A 17,729-nucleotide genomic window follows, 5' to 3' on the forward strand; every position below is an offset into this window, starting at 1 on the left:
ATCTGGTCTGTTTACTGGCAGGCAAGAGCATAGCTTCGCTTAAGCACTCAGTCAGGGCCTCATTGAATGAGAGTAAGGGTTCAGTTATAGTCAGCTATCCAGGGCCTCAGCTGCAAATCTGATCACCATCATAAAAAGATGCACACTCTTCAAAGGAGGTCTAATAGGTGACAACAGCTTTGCGCTCGGGAAGATATGAAGCCCACTGGCTGCTTGAAAGCCCATGTAAATGTCCTCATCATCACCATAATACTGTGTGTGAAAATCATCCTCATCATCATTGTCAAGCTGATCATAATTAAAACCAATAACGTAAAGAAGCCTCTGAGGAAGGCTTTGCGGAAGAGTGTTGTCTGAATTGGGGTGCTCTGGGACAGAGTGTGCTTGAGTGGAGTCAAGGTGCAACCTCAGTCTAGATCAAAATGGTTTCAAGTCAAGGTTGTACCACAGAGACGGGAAGGGCTCTTCCTCCGGTGCAACACTGACTCCTCGTAGGCATCAATCTGCCACAGCATCGCCAATGGCTCAGTGGGGAATACAAGTGGGGGCACAATGGGACCAGTTGAGGAATCGGCACTGCAACCGGGTCTCTGGAGTGAGATCAAGTGGCTCCTTGACGCTCTCCTGACTTCTCTTTGGATAGAGAGTAGAGGGTGGGGTTGTGTCGCGTTTCCACTTCTTGCATTTATTTGATTTACTGGAAGAACAGGACCACGAAGAAGACCTGTCGCAAGAGCGGCCTCGAGAGCGGGTACCTGTCCGCGCCCTCAATTTGGAACATGAGAGGGACTAATATGAGTCTCAGACTTCTTTCCCAGTTTCCAATCATTCGTATCATGGCAGATTCTTTGCTAGGCTTGGAGACGTACAACTACCACAATCACCAGAAGCAGACCAGATGTGAAGTCTGTCACTGACATCTTTTCCCGATAGTTTTCCAACATTAATTGCATCAAATATTGTGGTGATTGATGGTGAGAATGTTGAAACAGTTTTTAGTGAAATGTTATTGATCTGCAAGCATTTGTCTAACATGGTTTGTCATATAGTTTGAGATATATAATATTTTGTCAAAATGTGTAATTAATATTATGCAATTAATGTAAAGCAATTTACACAAAAGATTTTGCCTACATAAAATGAATTTGAAGACAGAAAAATAGTATGTTATAAAATGTATGCATAAAGTTGAGCCTTCCGAGAGTCATAAAAATGCTGATTTGACTGTTGAAGTATATGAGGGGAAGACGGGGGTGTTTTCTTTATTTCCCCTTTTTCCTGTGGCGGGTACCCTATTGACACAGGGGGTCCTTTTTTTCTCGATTATCACGAGGGGGAGCGTCACACGGAGTGGGCAGGGGAAAAGCACACTGGCGACAGAGAGCACCATGGAGTGGGGCCAGGAGAGAAAAGTATACAAGGGAGACAGCTGAAAAACACACACATTCATGGTGTGCTTAAACCAAAAGGGAAAAAGTAATGCTTGAAAAGCAATCAGTGAAAGGACCAAAGTAATGCATTTATGCTCCAGGGGAAGGAAAAACACAAGAAGAGGAAGGAGGCATACAAGTTAACAAAAGAACAGCAAGCACATGACGGTGACAGTAAAGACAACCTACGCTAAGCAATGGGCAGGCCTTAAGACTATAGTAACCTGACAAAAAGGGTCTGTTCCCTAACAGCTTGAGCTGTCTAGTATGCAAGACCTAAAAAGTCCTTCTTTGAATCACGTGACTGTTAACCAAATTGTGTGATCCTAAGCCCTTCACCTTACTTTACTATTTCATTTTCTTTAACCATCCAGTTTGAGAGCACAATAATAAAAACCTCGCTCACATATGCCTAGATATGGACAACATAAAACAATCTTTCTTCATGTTTAACAACAATATAGGTTACATGGATGGAGATCATGACAAACTGAAATATTTTGGTTAATTCATGGCAGGGTGGTCATGGTGCAGGGGTATTCTTGAATGTTTTATTAAAAAAATTACAAACAAAACGTCACTAAATTCAGTGATATAATCGCAAGAATTTCATTAAGGCAGAGAAATTACTAAAAATATTTATTTTTCATTTTAAAGTCTTTATCATATTTTTTCAAGCTATTAGATGCCTCGTTTAGATCTTTCGAAGGCTGGGTTCATGCCCAGATCCCTGGCTCGGCTCTCCCCAACGGTATCCATCTCCCCCACAAATTTAGAGTCTCCTAGGCCCTTGGCAAAAACAATATACAAGTAAGCTTGCTGCATCATCCAGGACTTCTTAAGTCTTCCCTAGTGTGTGAGAATTCACACTACAAGCAGAGTCAAGGTAAGAGCATCTCCTGTTGGGCAATGTCCATGAAAGCGCACTATCGCTCACGTGTCACAATCGCCCGGTAGAGACACCAGCTCTAAGAACATTAGGGACAAGATCAGTGCAAACACCACCACGAGCACTAGAAGAAAGCCATTCCGTAACAATATGCAGGGCCATGTAAGCACAGGCCGATGCAAACAAGAGCATGAAGGCCAGTAGAAGGGACTGTGAAGGAGAGGAGAAAGGAGCCTGAGGTTTGTTGAGAAATACCAGAGGCAGAAAAAAACCTTCAGCACCGAGGAACAAAGAACAAGAGTGGAGAAGGGTAAATAAGCAGCAGCATCCCTATTGCCAAAAAAACCACAGTCAGCCTGACTGTACAAACTCTAAACTCCTTTCACAGGAGACCTCAGCTAATTGGGGTGGAAAAGAGGATGATCCTGTCTGTACCTCCCCAGCCCACACTCCAAAACAAAAACCACAGGAGTGATTCAAAGAAAAGTCCAGCAAAGCTGTGTGGGTGGCTCACAGAAAACCAGAGGGACTCAAGTGAGCACTACAGTGAAAGAGCAAAGAGGAGTCCATTGATCCGGCCACAGAGCCCACTGTGTCAAGACCTGATCTAAGAAGCTATTTAGCAGTTCCAAAACCATCACGAACCATCTCAGTAAAGTAGCCGCTGGCATGACATGGGAGCAGTGGAAACACCCTCCGTGTCATCGCCAAAACAACATAGGAGTAGCGGGAGAGCAGGCAATTAACAATACATGAACATAAAGCCACAACACCAGAGTGCAATATTTTCTTCACAATCTCCTCAAACAGCTGCCATACTACATCTACCAAGGCAGATGAACACAAAGATGGAGAGATGACATTCTCCTTATGAGGGGAAGCCACACAGCATAGATGGGCTCCAGATTAGAAGATAGAAAATCAGGGTCACCAGGAGCTAAGTGGTAACAATGTGTGGCTCGGTGTGCGCACTCCACTAGGGCAGAGGATGGCCGATTCCAGATGCACGTGATGGGCGCCATCAGAGCCTGGTTTAAGCGCAGCATGAGGTCCAAACAGGAAGGGCTAGCCTGGAGGATTCCAGTTAACAACTTGGTCTTAAACCTCTGGAAAATTCAAGACGGATTAGTTAGTTACCTGTAATCCTAGTTCTCTTCCAGGGGTATCCACATCAAAGTCATAAGCATTAGAATATTCCCGAGCATGGGCGGGAATATTCTAATGCTTATGACATTGATGAGGATCCCCAGGAAGAGAATTTCACAACCTTTTGGACAGCCTCATGGAAAGAAAAAATGTCACTGGAAGGAAGACCTGGGTCACACTTTAGGTCAATCACCAGCTCAGACTCCGAACCATTGCCACTGTGAAAGACAAGTGAAAACTCTTCCTGTGACTGAAGAAGAAAATGTGAAATATGCTTTCTGTAAGTCATCCATGACTTCACAACTCTTCCCTGAAGGCATACTGGATGAAGCAGCGGACACTTCAGAGCGAGCCTACTGCCAAGAACTCCAAGGTCTAGGACATGAAGTGCAACAGGATATCACAAGTGGCAGTCGCACAGCCCTAATTAACACCAACCAAGGTGGCAATCATCATCTGAGAGGTCAGATGCGGACCCTGCACTGGTGCTGACCACAGCATGACCAACACCAAAGACTGCAAAGCTACGGAAAGACCGTCCACAGCACAGTAGATAATGTTGGGTTAGGGATGGTGCAGATCAGGAGGTCAAAGCTGACTTGTGCAGAGGCTGCCCTGAGGAGGGGCATGTGTCAGGGAAAGGAAAAGCCAATGAGGTGCTTGAAACCGGTGGTGGCAGCAGCCAACGGTGGAGGGCCATACGAGGAGCCCAGAAGCTCCTTTAGCCTGAAGATGCACCAAAGAGAGACCGGGGATGCCTAAGCCTCATCAGGGGAGCTTGAGGGATGCTGCCACTAGAGTGGGGTCTAATAGTAATTGAAGTTGTGGGGAGCACTCCGTTTCTAATAAAATATTACCAGTTGTACTAGTTATTCAAATGGTGCTATGATTACTCAGGGAAGTCACTCCTGGGTGTTTAAACATTAAGTTATGGTGAGTAATAACTCGCCTAATCATGCACTGTTCACTTAGTGCTCCGCACTTTAAATAATTTCAAATGTTTCACCACATTATGATATATCTGTACATATATTTTCACATTTATTCAAACTTTTTTTCAAAATTAATTATCAATTTTTTAGGTATTTGTTATTGCAGTCTTCATAACAATTTCCATATGCATACGCAAATAAATCAATAATGCGTTACAATTGTACATGTAATTTACTACATTTCATTTTTCAAGCAATTGTCGTTTGGCCCAATGCATTTCGGCACGCAGGCGGTGCCTTCATCGGGGCAATTCTCATGTTCACTGTAGGTGTTCTAGTGTCACAGAAAATCGTTTCTTCTAGTCGAGTGGGGTCAGCATCGGATAGCAGCAAAGTCGGGAGTGGACCCGACCGCGCATCCCTGGTGAAGGGCAGAACTGGGACAGCAATATCAGGCCTCTGCCCAGGCAGGAACCAAGTCAGAAGGCGCATTGAAGGTCAGAGGATGGGCGACCACAAACCAATGACCTGCCTTAAAATTGAAAGTGACTGATAGGAGGGGCACCTCTGGTCTGGATACAAGTAAAGGGTGTTATAAAGGGAGACAGCAACATAGAGGACAAGTCTTCAAATCTACCTAGGGCCAGATCCCAATCAAGGTAAGAACCTATTACACCCAGGCCAACCCTTTACCATCCAATGGAGGCAGCGAATGCAAAGGTTTACGCAAAGCAGGTCTGGGGAGGCAGAAAGCACTAGAGGAAGACACCATGAAGGGGACCAACCACAGCAACTGGATTAGTAGCACCGTAAAGCTTGAAAACCCAAAGACAACTTTAGAGAAAAGGACAGTCCGCGTCAAAGGGCATGGAGAAAATGGTACAGAAAAAGAAATTGGCATCAGAGTGCTGGTACAGGGTTCTTTGGCACCATATCTGGGGCGTAATGAAGTCATCAGCGCTGGTGAGCTATTGCAAAATGTCCAGAAGCAGTCTGGTGCCTGGGGGAAGGTTCACGAAATGAGGAATCTGCAAGTAAAAGTGTCCATTAGGAGAAACCACTGTGCCACATTTTCACTTCAGGGCAAATGAGTAGAGTCAAACTGGACTAAGAAGCAGAGGCCACCATTAAAATGGCATTGAAGCACAGTGAAGCAAATGCCAAGGGCCACACAATTGAAACCTTCCTATCTATCCATGCACAAGGAGATGACCCAATGCAATTTACTCCAAGTAACCTTGTGCCCCTAGCAGACTGAAACAGAATAAAACTATTGCACTGCTCTAAGTAAACTCCCTCACGGTGCTCTTTATGAGAAGAGGGGAAAATGCAGAGGATTTCCAGTACATGAGTTTGTAGTTTTTGTCATAGATTACGGTGGCAGTCTTTCGTAAAGTTAAGCATCGGGAAGAAGCTGGCCAGTAGGAATAAAGCTGGTCCCGGCACAGAGATATTTACTCTGAAAGAGTTGCCAGAGCCAGTAATCCTTGTACATAAGGCAGGGGTCTCTGGCAAGGAGCCATTCCGGGAGATCCATCAGCAGAAACCAGCCATGCTGTTGAGAGGAGAACCAGCCATACCACTGGCTTCTAATAGAAACCGTGCTATAGAGTGCAGCTGACCAGTATTGAGAATTTGGAATGACTTCATTCATTCCGGAAGGTGAGCCTACAGGCAAGAGGACAACTCATTGGCTGGCATTAGTGTAAGAACGCACAGAATTCGTTTTGCAAATGGGGGAAAAACCTCAAGGGGGGTGGGGGCGGCAGCCATTGGCACATTCAATAAGAAAACACAAATTATACAAAATCTATATAATTTTGAAAATCTGCATGTAATCGGAGAACTTGTGAATGAGTGAGGCGAGAACACTAAAGCGTTAATAGTGGGAGAAACTAAACAATACATTTAGACATTCCTTACAATTATTAAACCGTTATGTCTCTCACGACCTGTATTATTCTGTAAGAAGCAGTACGAATACTTATTAGATTGCTTTTATGCATCTATAGTATCGGTCTAATGGTATTTTCAAGTCATTATTTTACACATATAGCAGGACAAGGCACACAACAGAAGAGTAAATGCACACAACAGAAGGGTAAGTGCACACCTGGGAAACAACTGCAATGAAGTCCTTGAATGTTTTCAGCTTCTCCCCTTCCAAGGTCTTATGAGTGGCCAGCTCCACTCTAAGCAGATAATGCAATCCAGACTCAAGGTCGGCCATGTACAGCTTGGATCTAAAACACAAAGACGGTAAAAAGTATTACATACACCAGTACTCTAATTAAATAATACCCCAATGCGACACTCGGGAACTGCAGAAAGAGGGAATGGGGGTGGGCTATAAATGGCTTCGCTAAAGGAAGCTTGGACTGATGCCACCCGTCAAATTCATTTGTTTTAGGTTAGGCTGGGCTCATGTTTGACATATTTTGTTTTACTTGAGGGCTGGACTCTTGAAAACCCATGCTTGGGCTGTTCTTGCTTATAGTTGGTGAGCTGTTGCCTATCTGTAGTAGTTTATGTTATCTGAAGTATTTGTACGCCACAGAAGTAGCTCTGAGAAGCAATGAGGAGCAGTACATACAACATGAGACTATTAATTGTCCCTAGGAAGAAACTAAAACACATATGCCTGCAGTTCCTTGAGAACAAGCGCTGGATAGCAGAGACAAGCAAAAAATCAGTGATGGATTACTATTTGATCCACAAAGGCCAGGGCCTACAGAAATACTTGACCAGGGTGCAAAGCCCCTATGGGCGCATGTTATTGACTAGATTTAGGGGGGCACCTTCTTTAGACTGATCACATTCCCGGTGGAAAATTGCTGGTCTAGAGATATGGAGTTATGTCCCTGTGATAATGCATCAAAACAGTCTACTTTGCATTGTACATTATTTTGTAAATTTTTTACTATGCCAAGAAAGAGATTTTTGCTTCCCCTGTTAAAATACTGGGGCCTAAGGCATTGTAAGACTGCCCTTATGAAACTCCAAATGCTGGAAAGTGAATTAATTATGCATCTTGTTTTATCATTTCTAAAGTCTAGAATTAGATCCAGGAAATCAATGAATTAACTGATTTTAACATGTATTTGTCATCTAGACTCCCCCTTTTTTATGATGTATTTTAATGTATCTTCTTAAATCTTCTGTGCTTTTATGATGGACTTTTATCAAATCGAATAAAGCTGTTTTTGACTTGACTTTAATTGATCACTCACATAAAGACAAACACAGGACCACACTGAAGCACCACCAATGACAATCCAGGGAACATCCTCAATCCAAAATCAATGTGGGCACAGCAGGGCACACGGCGAAGATTCAAGAACATCTGTGCTGTGCAAAAAAACCCAAAGATAAGAGCTCTTTTAACAGGCTAAGATCAGACGGGTCCTTTCTGCCACCCTGGGTCCCTCTGCTGTTCTTGGAGAAACACTAATGGGGGATCAGAGCATTAAGCAGATGAAAACAGCCGGCACCTTTCCCTTCACAGATATTCCACATATTAACAACAGCAGAAGAACAATAGAAAGCATATCACAGGAGCAGAGAGAGAACGGCTGCATCTAGGTTCCTTCTAGGCGCACCATACACTTTACATGCTAATATGCAATTAGTAAATTTAAAGAAAACGCGAAAAAAGTATGCCAAAAGCCCGTTGCTTTTATTGCTCAAATGCAGCACTGAAACCTGGAATTAAACAACTAAACTCACGTGTGACAGTTTTAGTATGGAAAAACAACATCAATTTTGTTAACCAGTCGGATAACGCATTAAAAAGCATGCAGAAAAAACAGGCCCAGACGGTAAGTGCTCTGTATCTTCAGCGGCTAAAGATGCTCTGGATTATGCAAATGCAAATCTCCCGGAGCCTTCTTGCGACTCTTAAATAGGCCGAGCAAAACCATGAGTGGACTTTGGTGGTGTAAACAAATGTGCTTCCAATGCCTAACAACCAAATATATTCCAAAAGCAATCTGGTGTGTGCCTGGGGGACCGTTTTCAATGTGGACAGCTACACGTTTACATTTGTATATGTTGGACACATTTTTGATTAATCCATCTCATGTTTGCATGACTAGGAATGTATTTGCTGATTTAGTCAGTCGTTTTTTTTAGTTAACTATAAACTGAACTCATTAAAAGATAAAGTAACAACGCTATGTGTTAATTAAGAATTAGCGAAAAAAAATGTACAAAGGTGAATGCTGAACGTTTGCAGTCTTCTACAATGTAATGCAGAATGTTCTATAAAAAAAATGGCTGCTGACCTTATACGCCTAAGATGGCGGCCTCCTGATGAAACTCGCTTCTTTCAGAAGGCACAGTCGAATAGATCACTGTAATGGGGGAACGTACCCAAGGTCATCAAATGGGAGGAAGTCGGAACATCCACTCCCTTCTGCTGCTTTCACAAAAGTGAAGGTTAAGTTTGATTTTAGGTCCTTCGTGCATTTGCTATTTTGTTACTACAGCCCGGATTGACTGGCGCCCTATCCAAGATGCCTGAAGAGAACCCACCCCTCCAACGGCTGAGAGTGCACCGTAGTCCGTAGAACGCATGCACTAAAGGTGGGAGCCAGACAAAACACCCCTCTCCACCAAAGTCCTGTAACGGCCTGCACTGGTGCTGTGACCAGCGACCATGTACAGAGGGACCTGCCCCTTTCTCCTCACCCGAATTTCATATTCAGATCCTGAGACCCGACCCAGGCATTTCCACCCAGGTGCATATGGAGAACAAAGGCCCTGGTAAAGGGGGGGCTCCTAGCTTGGCTAGTCGGTCCAGGTTTGACATCAGTGTTCAAGCACCTTCAGGATGGGTCGGTCTGGCCTATAGAAGACAATAAGGCAGTGTCCGACGGGCTGGTCTCACAGATCAGTGTGGGGGTCGGATTGTTTATACAGTATGTGGGCCTGTTTTATGGCCAGGTGGGCCAGTGTTTACTGTTGATTTCCCAGATATTACCACAAACATTGCCTGCAGCAAGCACAAACCCACGCGGTCTTGCATACCTTGCTTAACACCTTCCATGCTGGTGACGGAACCACTCCGTCACCAGCCTCGGACGCACTGTGCTGGTGACGGAGTGGTTCCGTCACGGCCTGGCCGACGCGCGTTCTATTGAGCGGGCGGGGCACAAGCACAGCGCGCCAGAGGCTCGTGACGGAGCAGTTCCCGCGCGGCCCCCCTAGCGCTGCGGCGGGATTACCGCCGCAGCCAAGGGGTTAACACTATTACAGCCTGTTCAAAACTGGCCCGATTAGAAAATGTTGGTCACTATTTTAGCTGTATGGTTTCTTAACGGGGGTCACTTTTATCTTGGTCCCCGGGCCTATGTTTTATCCCAGCCCAAGCCTCTCTTCAGGGGTGACGCCTGCTTCACTTTACATTTCATCCACGTGTAGACCCCAAGGAAGCGTCTTCAAGCCTCTGGTTGAGCTTTTTCCAAGCAAGACCGTGATCTGCTCATCAAAAACGACCACTCGATTTCGTGGGTATGGACACAAGCCCCGACACTGTGCAGGTGCCATCTGCCCAGCTCTCCCCTCACTGGGCCTGACATTCTGTGGGACCACTAAGGGAATGCTGTAGTTTTTAACTTATGACATCAGAGCACAAGGCCCTGCTGGTTCTGGGGCGTATACACAATGTGGGCTGCTACTGCTGTGTACACTGTTGCTGCCCCCTGGCCAAAATATCACAAGATGGTCTCAGCCGAGGCTCTAGTGAGTGGTAGACCTCTTCACCTTGGAGTGTGGAGAGTAGACATTCTCCCATTACAAAACCCACACACTTTTGCTGCAGCGGGTCCATAACTTCCCACCCTACGTCAATGTCCGATACCTATGGGTGGCTGTGACAGATTTTGTGGACGTGGTGCAGTTAATGTTCACAAATGACGTGTGTGGTTTCCATCCTGCAGACATGGGGGATGTGGTCCAAGCCCACTATGTTACCTTGAAAACCTGATAATCTGTATACTTTCCCCTTGTAGTTCCCAGTCGCTCGTCTGAGAGCTAGAGGAGGGAATACACATTCTGCCTCATCCAGGTCTAAGCCCTAGAGGGACAGACAGACAGACCAAAGCCGCTTTACTTCTTTTGGGACCTCTTCCTGCAGATCTGCTCAGCAAGCAAGTCATACTTGATTGCCCAGGACTTTTCGAAGTCACATTCTATGGCCGCCTGGCAACGCCATCTTCTGTCCTTCATTTAGAGCAGTCTGAAATCTGCAGAGACGCCTCAACGAGGCTCCCAGTTCGAGACTGCCCCCATCCTCCCTGTGTGCATGAAGTCGGGAAGATGGACTCAACTCTGGGTGTGCATTATTCTGGTTTTGAACATGCCACGCCCTGGCTTCTCACCAGTGCCGCCGGAACTGGTTATGAACTGGCCCTACGTGACCAGTTCCTTGTAATTAAGCGGCATCTGAAGAAGCCCTGGTGCACCAGCAGGCATGGATGAAGGACCAGGAATGTTACTCTTAAATGGCCAGATGCTGAAAGACCAGAAACAAGCGCATGTCTCTGGCACAAACCCTGCTGCTGCAACTCCCCCTGGGCAGAGTAGAGTAACATGAACATCAGGGGAGGTAGAGGTCCAACTACAAGAGTCCGTGAAGTGAGGACAGGTTACAGAGAATTTGCTAAAGTTACAAGATAAGGACTGATAATTTACTCGAAAAAATCCTGCACACTAAATCGGTTTAGCGCCAAGGCATTATAATAAAGTAAAGCACCAATTGAGGTGGTAACCTTATTGAGAGACATTACTGTCTTCCTAGTGGCTAACCAAAACCACCTGGACTGCTCTGCCTAGTTATCCTGAGAGTGAAGTGCTAAAAGGGAATACTCAGTAATTGGGATTAGGGTTAAAAACGTACAGCAGGCCCAGGAGACCAGTAGTAAATAACAGTTTTCACAAATTAAGTGTGGTAGTCTCTGCCCTCGAGCCACACAACCAGATCTCATGCAGTATTTTTTCTCCTTCCGTTAAAAAATATGTAACTATGGTCTTGGCTCAAGACACAGGACGCAGAAAGCAAGACAAAGAAAAACAGTAAAAACACTACATTCAAGCGAATGGAGGGGCAGCACTAACAAAGGTAGGTCTCCATGTATCCTGCTATGCAAGGTGTATTTTTAAAGTACCCGCGAGGGTATCCTGGTACTGAGCAGGTGTGCGTACCCGGCCCTGCTCATGGCAGGTTGGTTAATTGAAAAATCAAGTTTTCATCTTCTTGCAGAATCTAACCCCTTCACTGCGGGGCTGTTTCCCCCGCTGTGCTGGAGGGCGGAGTGGCGCGCACAGCGCCCCGGTGCTCATGAGCTCGTCATGGCCACACCCGTTCCCATGGAACGCTCAGCACAGCAGGGGAATCAGCCCAGCGTGCGAGCGTTCCATTTAACGGGCGCGGTCATGACGAGCAGAGCTCGTCATGAGCACCGGAGCGCCGTGGCTCATGACGAGCTGAGCTCGTCATGAGCACAAGTGGGGTTAAGGAGAGAGGAGGCGGCTCTGATGTGCAGTGGGAGGTCATTCCACGAGTTAGGATCTATGTAAGAGAATGCTGGTCCTCCTGATGTGGGCCTGTGTATGTTTGGGACGTGTGAGAGTAGGAGTCTATATATGTTTGGGACGTGTGAGAGTAGGAGTCTAACAGAGCAGAGGTGTGTGGGTGGTTGATGGATGGAGATGAGACAGTTCAGGTAGGTGGATCCCGAGTTGTGTAGTGCCTTGAAGGTGTGTGTCAGGAGTTTGAATTGAGTGCATTGTGGACCAGGAGCCTGTATAGTTCCGAGGTGTGATGTGATTCGAGTTCTGTGTGGGAGGTTCAGGAGTAGTCTGGCTGCTGATTTTTGGATGGTTTGTAGTGTTCTAGTGAGTTGCTTGGTGACCCCAGCGTACAGGGTATTCCCGTAGTTCAACTTGCTGGTGATTTGAGAATAAGTGACAGTTTTGATGGCACTGATTTGTCCAGTCAGGTCCAGTTTTCTGATTAGGATTATTCCAAGGTTTATGGCGTGGGTTACGGGTGTCGGTCAGAGTTCGGCCAGCCACCAATTGGGAGTCCCATGATAAGGTGTTCTTGCCAAAGATTAGTACTTCTGTCTTGCCGGTATCAGCTTCAGATAAATGGCTTTCATCCAGTTACCGACTTTGTTCATCAAGACAGCGAACTTGTTTCTTATGTTGGGGATCTTTTCCAAGAGGGAGTGTATAAATCGCGAATTAAAACGCATCACTACAAACTAAGAACAGCAGTTGAACAATCACACCATGGATAACTTGAATGTGTTCAGATGCTGAATGCATTTTATACCTCGTTCAGGATTGGTATTATTTACAACATGAATTTGGTGTCAATTTGAAGCAATATATAGCTATTCCAACACGTCTCTCGAAGATGTTGTGGTTTGCCATTGATTATACCCAACCCGTGCTATGGTTCTATAGACATTTTAGGATCAGTAATGACAGAACTGCATGTTTAGTTTCCTTGATTTGAAAATATAGAACTCCTAAGGTGAGTAAACAATGTTTTGAATGGCTGTCTAATGGGGACTTACGCTGTGTATCTTTCAGTTGCTTAATTTCTTTTTCTTCAGGAAAAGGCGTACGGATCGAAAAGCCCTGGGGTTGAAATAGGTGATCAATGCTACGAATTGGAGACTTTCGCTGACAAGACTTTGACGTGATGGGTATTAATGGTGCACAATCTGGAAGCTTGACTAAAAATCATTGTTTTCTACATTTTGGTGAATAAACTATTATAAATCAATGCAAGAAAAGTGAACTTTGAAAATGTAACCTTTTGATTTCGTGCCCTGTATGAGGTCCTGTAGACTCTTTCCAATTATTAGCTTTGTGAGTACTCTGCCGCCCAGTGGCAAAACCCGAAAGTGCACCCACAGCTGTACATTTTAATCTTTGCGCATTGAAGCAAGTTATGCATGTTTGCATCATACAGGGCCTACAGATTTATTACCTTCCTTGTAAATTGCCCCATAAGTGTTGTTACAATAAAGGATCACTTGAATACCCTGGTGCTGAGTAGGGATTGTAATACCATAGCGCTTTACATAAGGATGAGACACACCTCTCAGTTGCACAGTGAGTGGGGTTTATGGTTTATCAGCTTATTCCTTGGAGGAATACAATACTTCCTTGAAGAGGATATGCAGCCTCAGAATTATAACCATTGTTTATTTTCCTTAAAGTCAACCAGTGACCAGTGCCATGTTCATCAGCTTCATGTGCCACTTTTTTTTTTAGAGAAGTCCTCAAATTCTACATGACTTTGCTGCATGAGAGCAACGTTTAAAATGTATAAGGAATTTACAAACTAGAAAAACAGAAGGACGAATTTATCAAGATGGAAGAGGAGATCAATAAGATCAAAACCCTTAGACGCACCAACTATGGAGCAGCAGATTTTAATGTCAAAATAATTTGAAGACTGAATACATAACTAGTAGATATGCTAGCTCACAATGGAAATAAATCTCTATGGGGCAAAAGAACAACTGAGTATGAACAATTAAAGCTTATATCCAATGCACTTTAAACTGAATGATAGACTATCCAAACCTGGTAGGTATCCACTTCTCTACACACTTCTTTCGTGCACTCCCCATAGCTCAGCCGCTGGCTTGTTCAGAGTGCTTTGAACAGAGTCTTCAAACAATTTGCACATAAGGCACCTTGGACGCAAGCGCTTTCTGTCCATCCAGACACCAGCATCTAATGCATAAGCATGCTTCTTGCACTTGGTACTCTTCTAATGCACACATAGGCACAGTGACAAAAGAGGATAGCAGCACATCTCTGGTTCTCATGTATAACATCAAGAGTTTGTGACATAGGCTCTTTCATCCAAAGTAGAGAAGTAGGTGTACCGGTTCGCAAATGCGCGCCGGTGCCTCATTGCGAGTAAAAAGCTTAATAAAAATGTAACAATACACCTAAATGCTTTGCCACGACCTCCGGTCACACCAATTGAACTTCATAGCCCATCGCTCTATTAATTATTAAAATACACTTAAGGCCTAACAAAACAGACCCAGACTGTAATCTGTCGGAATCCGGCAAGTGACGGAGACATAGCACAGACAGCGATAGTACTGCAAAGCCATACACATCCTAGAATGGGAAGCATAAATCCCTCTGATGCAACACAAAAAATATTTCCAGGGACTCTGGAACCATACAGCAACGCAGGACCAAATTATGCATCAGGGTTGAGTTAGTGGCAATAAGAAGCAAACAATGAGGCGCAATGCAGCACATTGTGTAGGAGTATTACACAATTCTTTTATCTTTCAGAAACACTAGTACCGTCTGGGCAAGTGATTCATTTCATTGGTACCAGTCAACACTACAATACAAGAATCAACAACGAATGACAGCCAGTTAAACTTTGCAAAATGTCTGCTGTTGCATGTCATCAATTGACAAGTTTCACCTGATATTGTGAGATCAAAATTTCCAGACAAACGGCTTGGTGCTGCCACCCTATAAGGTCCAGACAACCAACCCGCTCAACACTCCTGGAATCAGAAACATACCGTCTGGAAGGAGAAGCAGTCTTTCACCACAACAGACCATGCGTATCACTAACTCACTTGTTCTCTCTTTTAAACCTCATTTTGTCACAAAAGATGAAGTCAAATGCAATTTCTTGTAGCGCCCATGCAACGCTCTTTGGTTAAGGGCAGGGTGCGCAATGTCTGGAAGCGAGATGGGGAACACAATAGGCATGCTTCGCACAAGCACACGTGTGTACCACTGCCATTCTGGCACAATTAAACAAGGCGTTAGAGAGTATGTGGAGCGGCAACACCGAGGCACATCCACACAAAGGGTAAGAGAGTTGCTTTAACTATGGAGATGCTGCAGCTTTTACTCTTTTGGATCGAGGCACAGAAATATTCTCAGAATCTTTGCCGGCGTACTAAGTAGACGCTGCAATATCTTTGGAGAGGAGTGGTGTGGCTCACTGGTTAGAGGCAGCAGACCCGGAAGCAGAGAACGGCCCGGGACCAGGGTTCAATTCCCGACGCGGCAGGGTCGTGGACCAGGGTCAGCGGACTCGATAATTCTCGCCTCGGTGCCTACTCTAACCAGGGATCACACTCGGCAACTCTGGGCATTAGCTTGCCTCATCTCTACAACGGCCCACCACATTCGCCGGGGATGCCTGGTTTCACCTTGGAGATACCCAGTAAGGATCATCTCACAGGGATAGCCAGGACGGGTTCCCCAGCGGTCTACAGCGCCACGAACCTCAGAGCAGCAGTGCGCTTTACAAGACACATACATACACACATTACATCTTTGTCAGTCACACAGTCTGAAGTTGACATTTTGTAAGTGTCTGCTGTGTTCTTCCTGAAGGAAGAGTACAGGCTACAGCAGGTAATAATCAGGGTCGGATTGGTAACGCGGGCACTCGGGAAATGGCCGAAGGGCCGGTACCCGAGTTCCAGCTGTGGGCTGCTTTTTTGGGCAGCCTAGGGGCTGTCTGTGCTGTTAGGATGCGGCCAGCGGCCCAGTGGGTGCCCGAGTGGCCTTCCTAGAGGCAGATGGGCGGAGGTGTCACTTCCTTTCTCTCGCTGGGCCAGCCCATTAATGTATGTTGTATTGAGCTGGGGCAGGGGGCCTGAGCAGAAGTGGTCTCACTTGCATTCATGTGTGGCTCAGCAGTGTGAGCCACACGTGCATTTTTTTTTTTTTAAATCTAAGTGAAGTTAATAAAACATGCCTCCCACCCCCTTTTCTTTTCATAAAAGTTCGCTGAAGCAGTGTTTTGTGGAAAAGCAATACGCAAATGTGGGCCACTTTTTTTGGGGTGTTCCCGGGCCGATTTTTGATCCCAATCCAACCCTGGTAATTATCCATATTTCCAGTCTTTATTTTTTCTGTCTGTACCTCTCTCCACAGATGTCACTTGTTCTCTTGGGGGAGGGAGGAGTTGGGAGTACTGGCGGCGTTGCCGACAGTGGCACCAAGAAACGGAAATGACGACACTGACTTCCCTACATGAGCAGTTTGTGTGGTCGAAGAAATGGCCTGCTGCCTCAGATACCGCATGCTTTAACACTGGAGTTGGCTAACCCCAGAGAGGCATCAGTCTCACTTAACCTTTTCTCGTGCTTTAATCTTTGGCTGCATCTTCAGTGAGCTAGGAACCCCCACTAGCCCTGCGGTTGGAACTACCCCACGATGAACTAACTGATAAAGAACACTTTGATGATGCGGTCTAACACTGCAAACTTTTCTGTACCATAAATTCAAGAAAGCTGAATGCACAACTCTTTGCCACAAGATGGCAGCAGAGAACAGCGCATGAAAGCAGAGAATTCGCTGCATGACTAATTAGGCGCTACAACTGCATATTTAAAGGGACTCTTCTGCATGCTAGCCCCTAACTTTCTGCACTACGGTCATGATAAACAATTCACAGACCCCCCCCCCACAGCAAAGCTTACGGATCATGTGCGTCCACGCCTCGGACTTCACTCTTTTCTTCTATTTTCTGCTTGACTGGCAGCTCTGGCTGTGATGGCTGCCTCTTCTTAACACCTGGCAGGGACTTTAAATGGGAGGAAAACACCGTCCGGAGGGGGTTCACGCTGTGGGGGAAAAACAAACACACGGGTTAAAACTTCAAGCAGGGGTTGAACACGTCAGGCTCTCGCGACTCAATCTTATTCAGATCAGGGAAGCAGGAATAAAACTCTGCCTTGAAAATCCCTCGAACAAGCGGCCGCCAGCCGAGCAAATATCGAAACCTGCGAAGAAATATGCGGTGTCTTTCACGACCTGCTGCTATCATCTAGGTACAGAGAACTACTACTACAAGGTGTGCGTACTCTCTGTCGCGGTGGATAACGTTACGCAAATTACAAACAGGCAAAATACATTTCAACTATCTTTCAACACTTAGAATTGGAAGTTACTTACCTGCAACAACAGATCCCGGTAATGGGTATCTTACTATCTTCAATAAATTCATGAACAACGAATATCTTCGTCCTGGCTATATTTCCATGTTATTTATTTTTCTCTTGTGATATTTTCATACAAATAAATATTTTACAAAATAGAAAATTAAAAATGTTTTTTAAGGTCACACGCAGCAGTGTTGCAGACGAATTCCCAAGGTGTATCCTCACATACAGGGAAAGGCGGAGTTGTCACTACAGTGCAGCCAAGGCGCGTCACAGGCGCAGAATGCTGCATTGTGGGAGTTGTAGGCTGTTTATTTGGTCGGACTCATGATGGAGGCAGTGTCTCTAAGTAGAATACATTCTG

At 45.3% G+C, this 17,729-nt stretch overlaps 1 protein-coding gene across 1 annotated transcript in view; it reads right to left on the minus strand.

The window, feature by feature from the left end:
- QSOX2 (quiescin sulfhydryl oxidase 2) overlaps positions 1 to 17,729 on the minus strand; it is a 284,089-nt gene that overhangs the window by 82,310 nt on the left and 184,050 nt on the right. Inside the window, exons 7-8 of the mRNA XM_078641895.1 lie at positions 16,904 to 17,047; positions 6,511 to 6,640 (exon numbers count right to left, since the gene is read on the minus strand). Of these exons, the coding sequence (XP_078498021.1) occupies positions 6,511 to 6,640; positions 16,904 to 17,047 (274 nt within the window). The remainder of the gene's footprint in view (positions 1 to 6,510; positions 6,641 to 16,903; positions 17,048 to 17,729) is intronic.

This window comes from Lissotriton helveticus, chromosome 5_1, assembly GCF_964261635.1.
Source record: "Lissotriton helveticus chromosome 5_1, aLisHel1.1, whole genome shotgun sequence".
Lineage (NCBI taxonomy): Eukaryota > Metazoa > Chordata > Amphibia > Caudata > Salamandridae > Lissotriton > Lissotriton helveticus.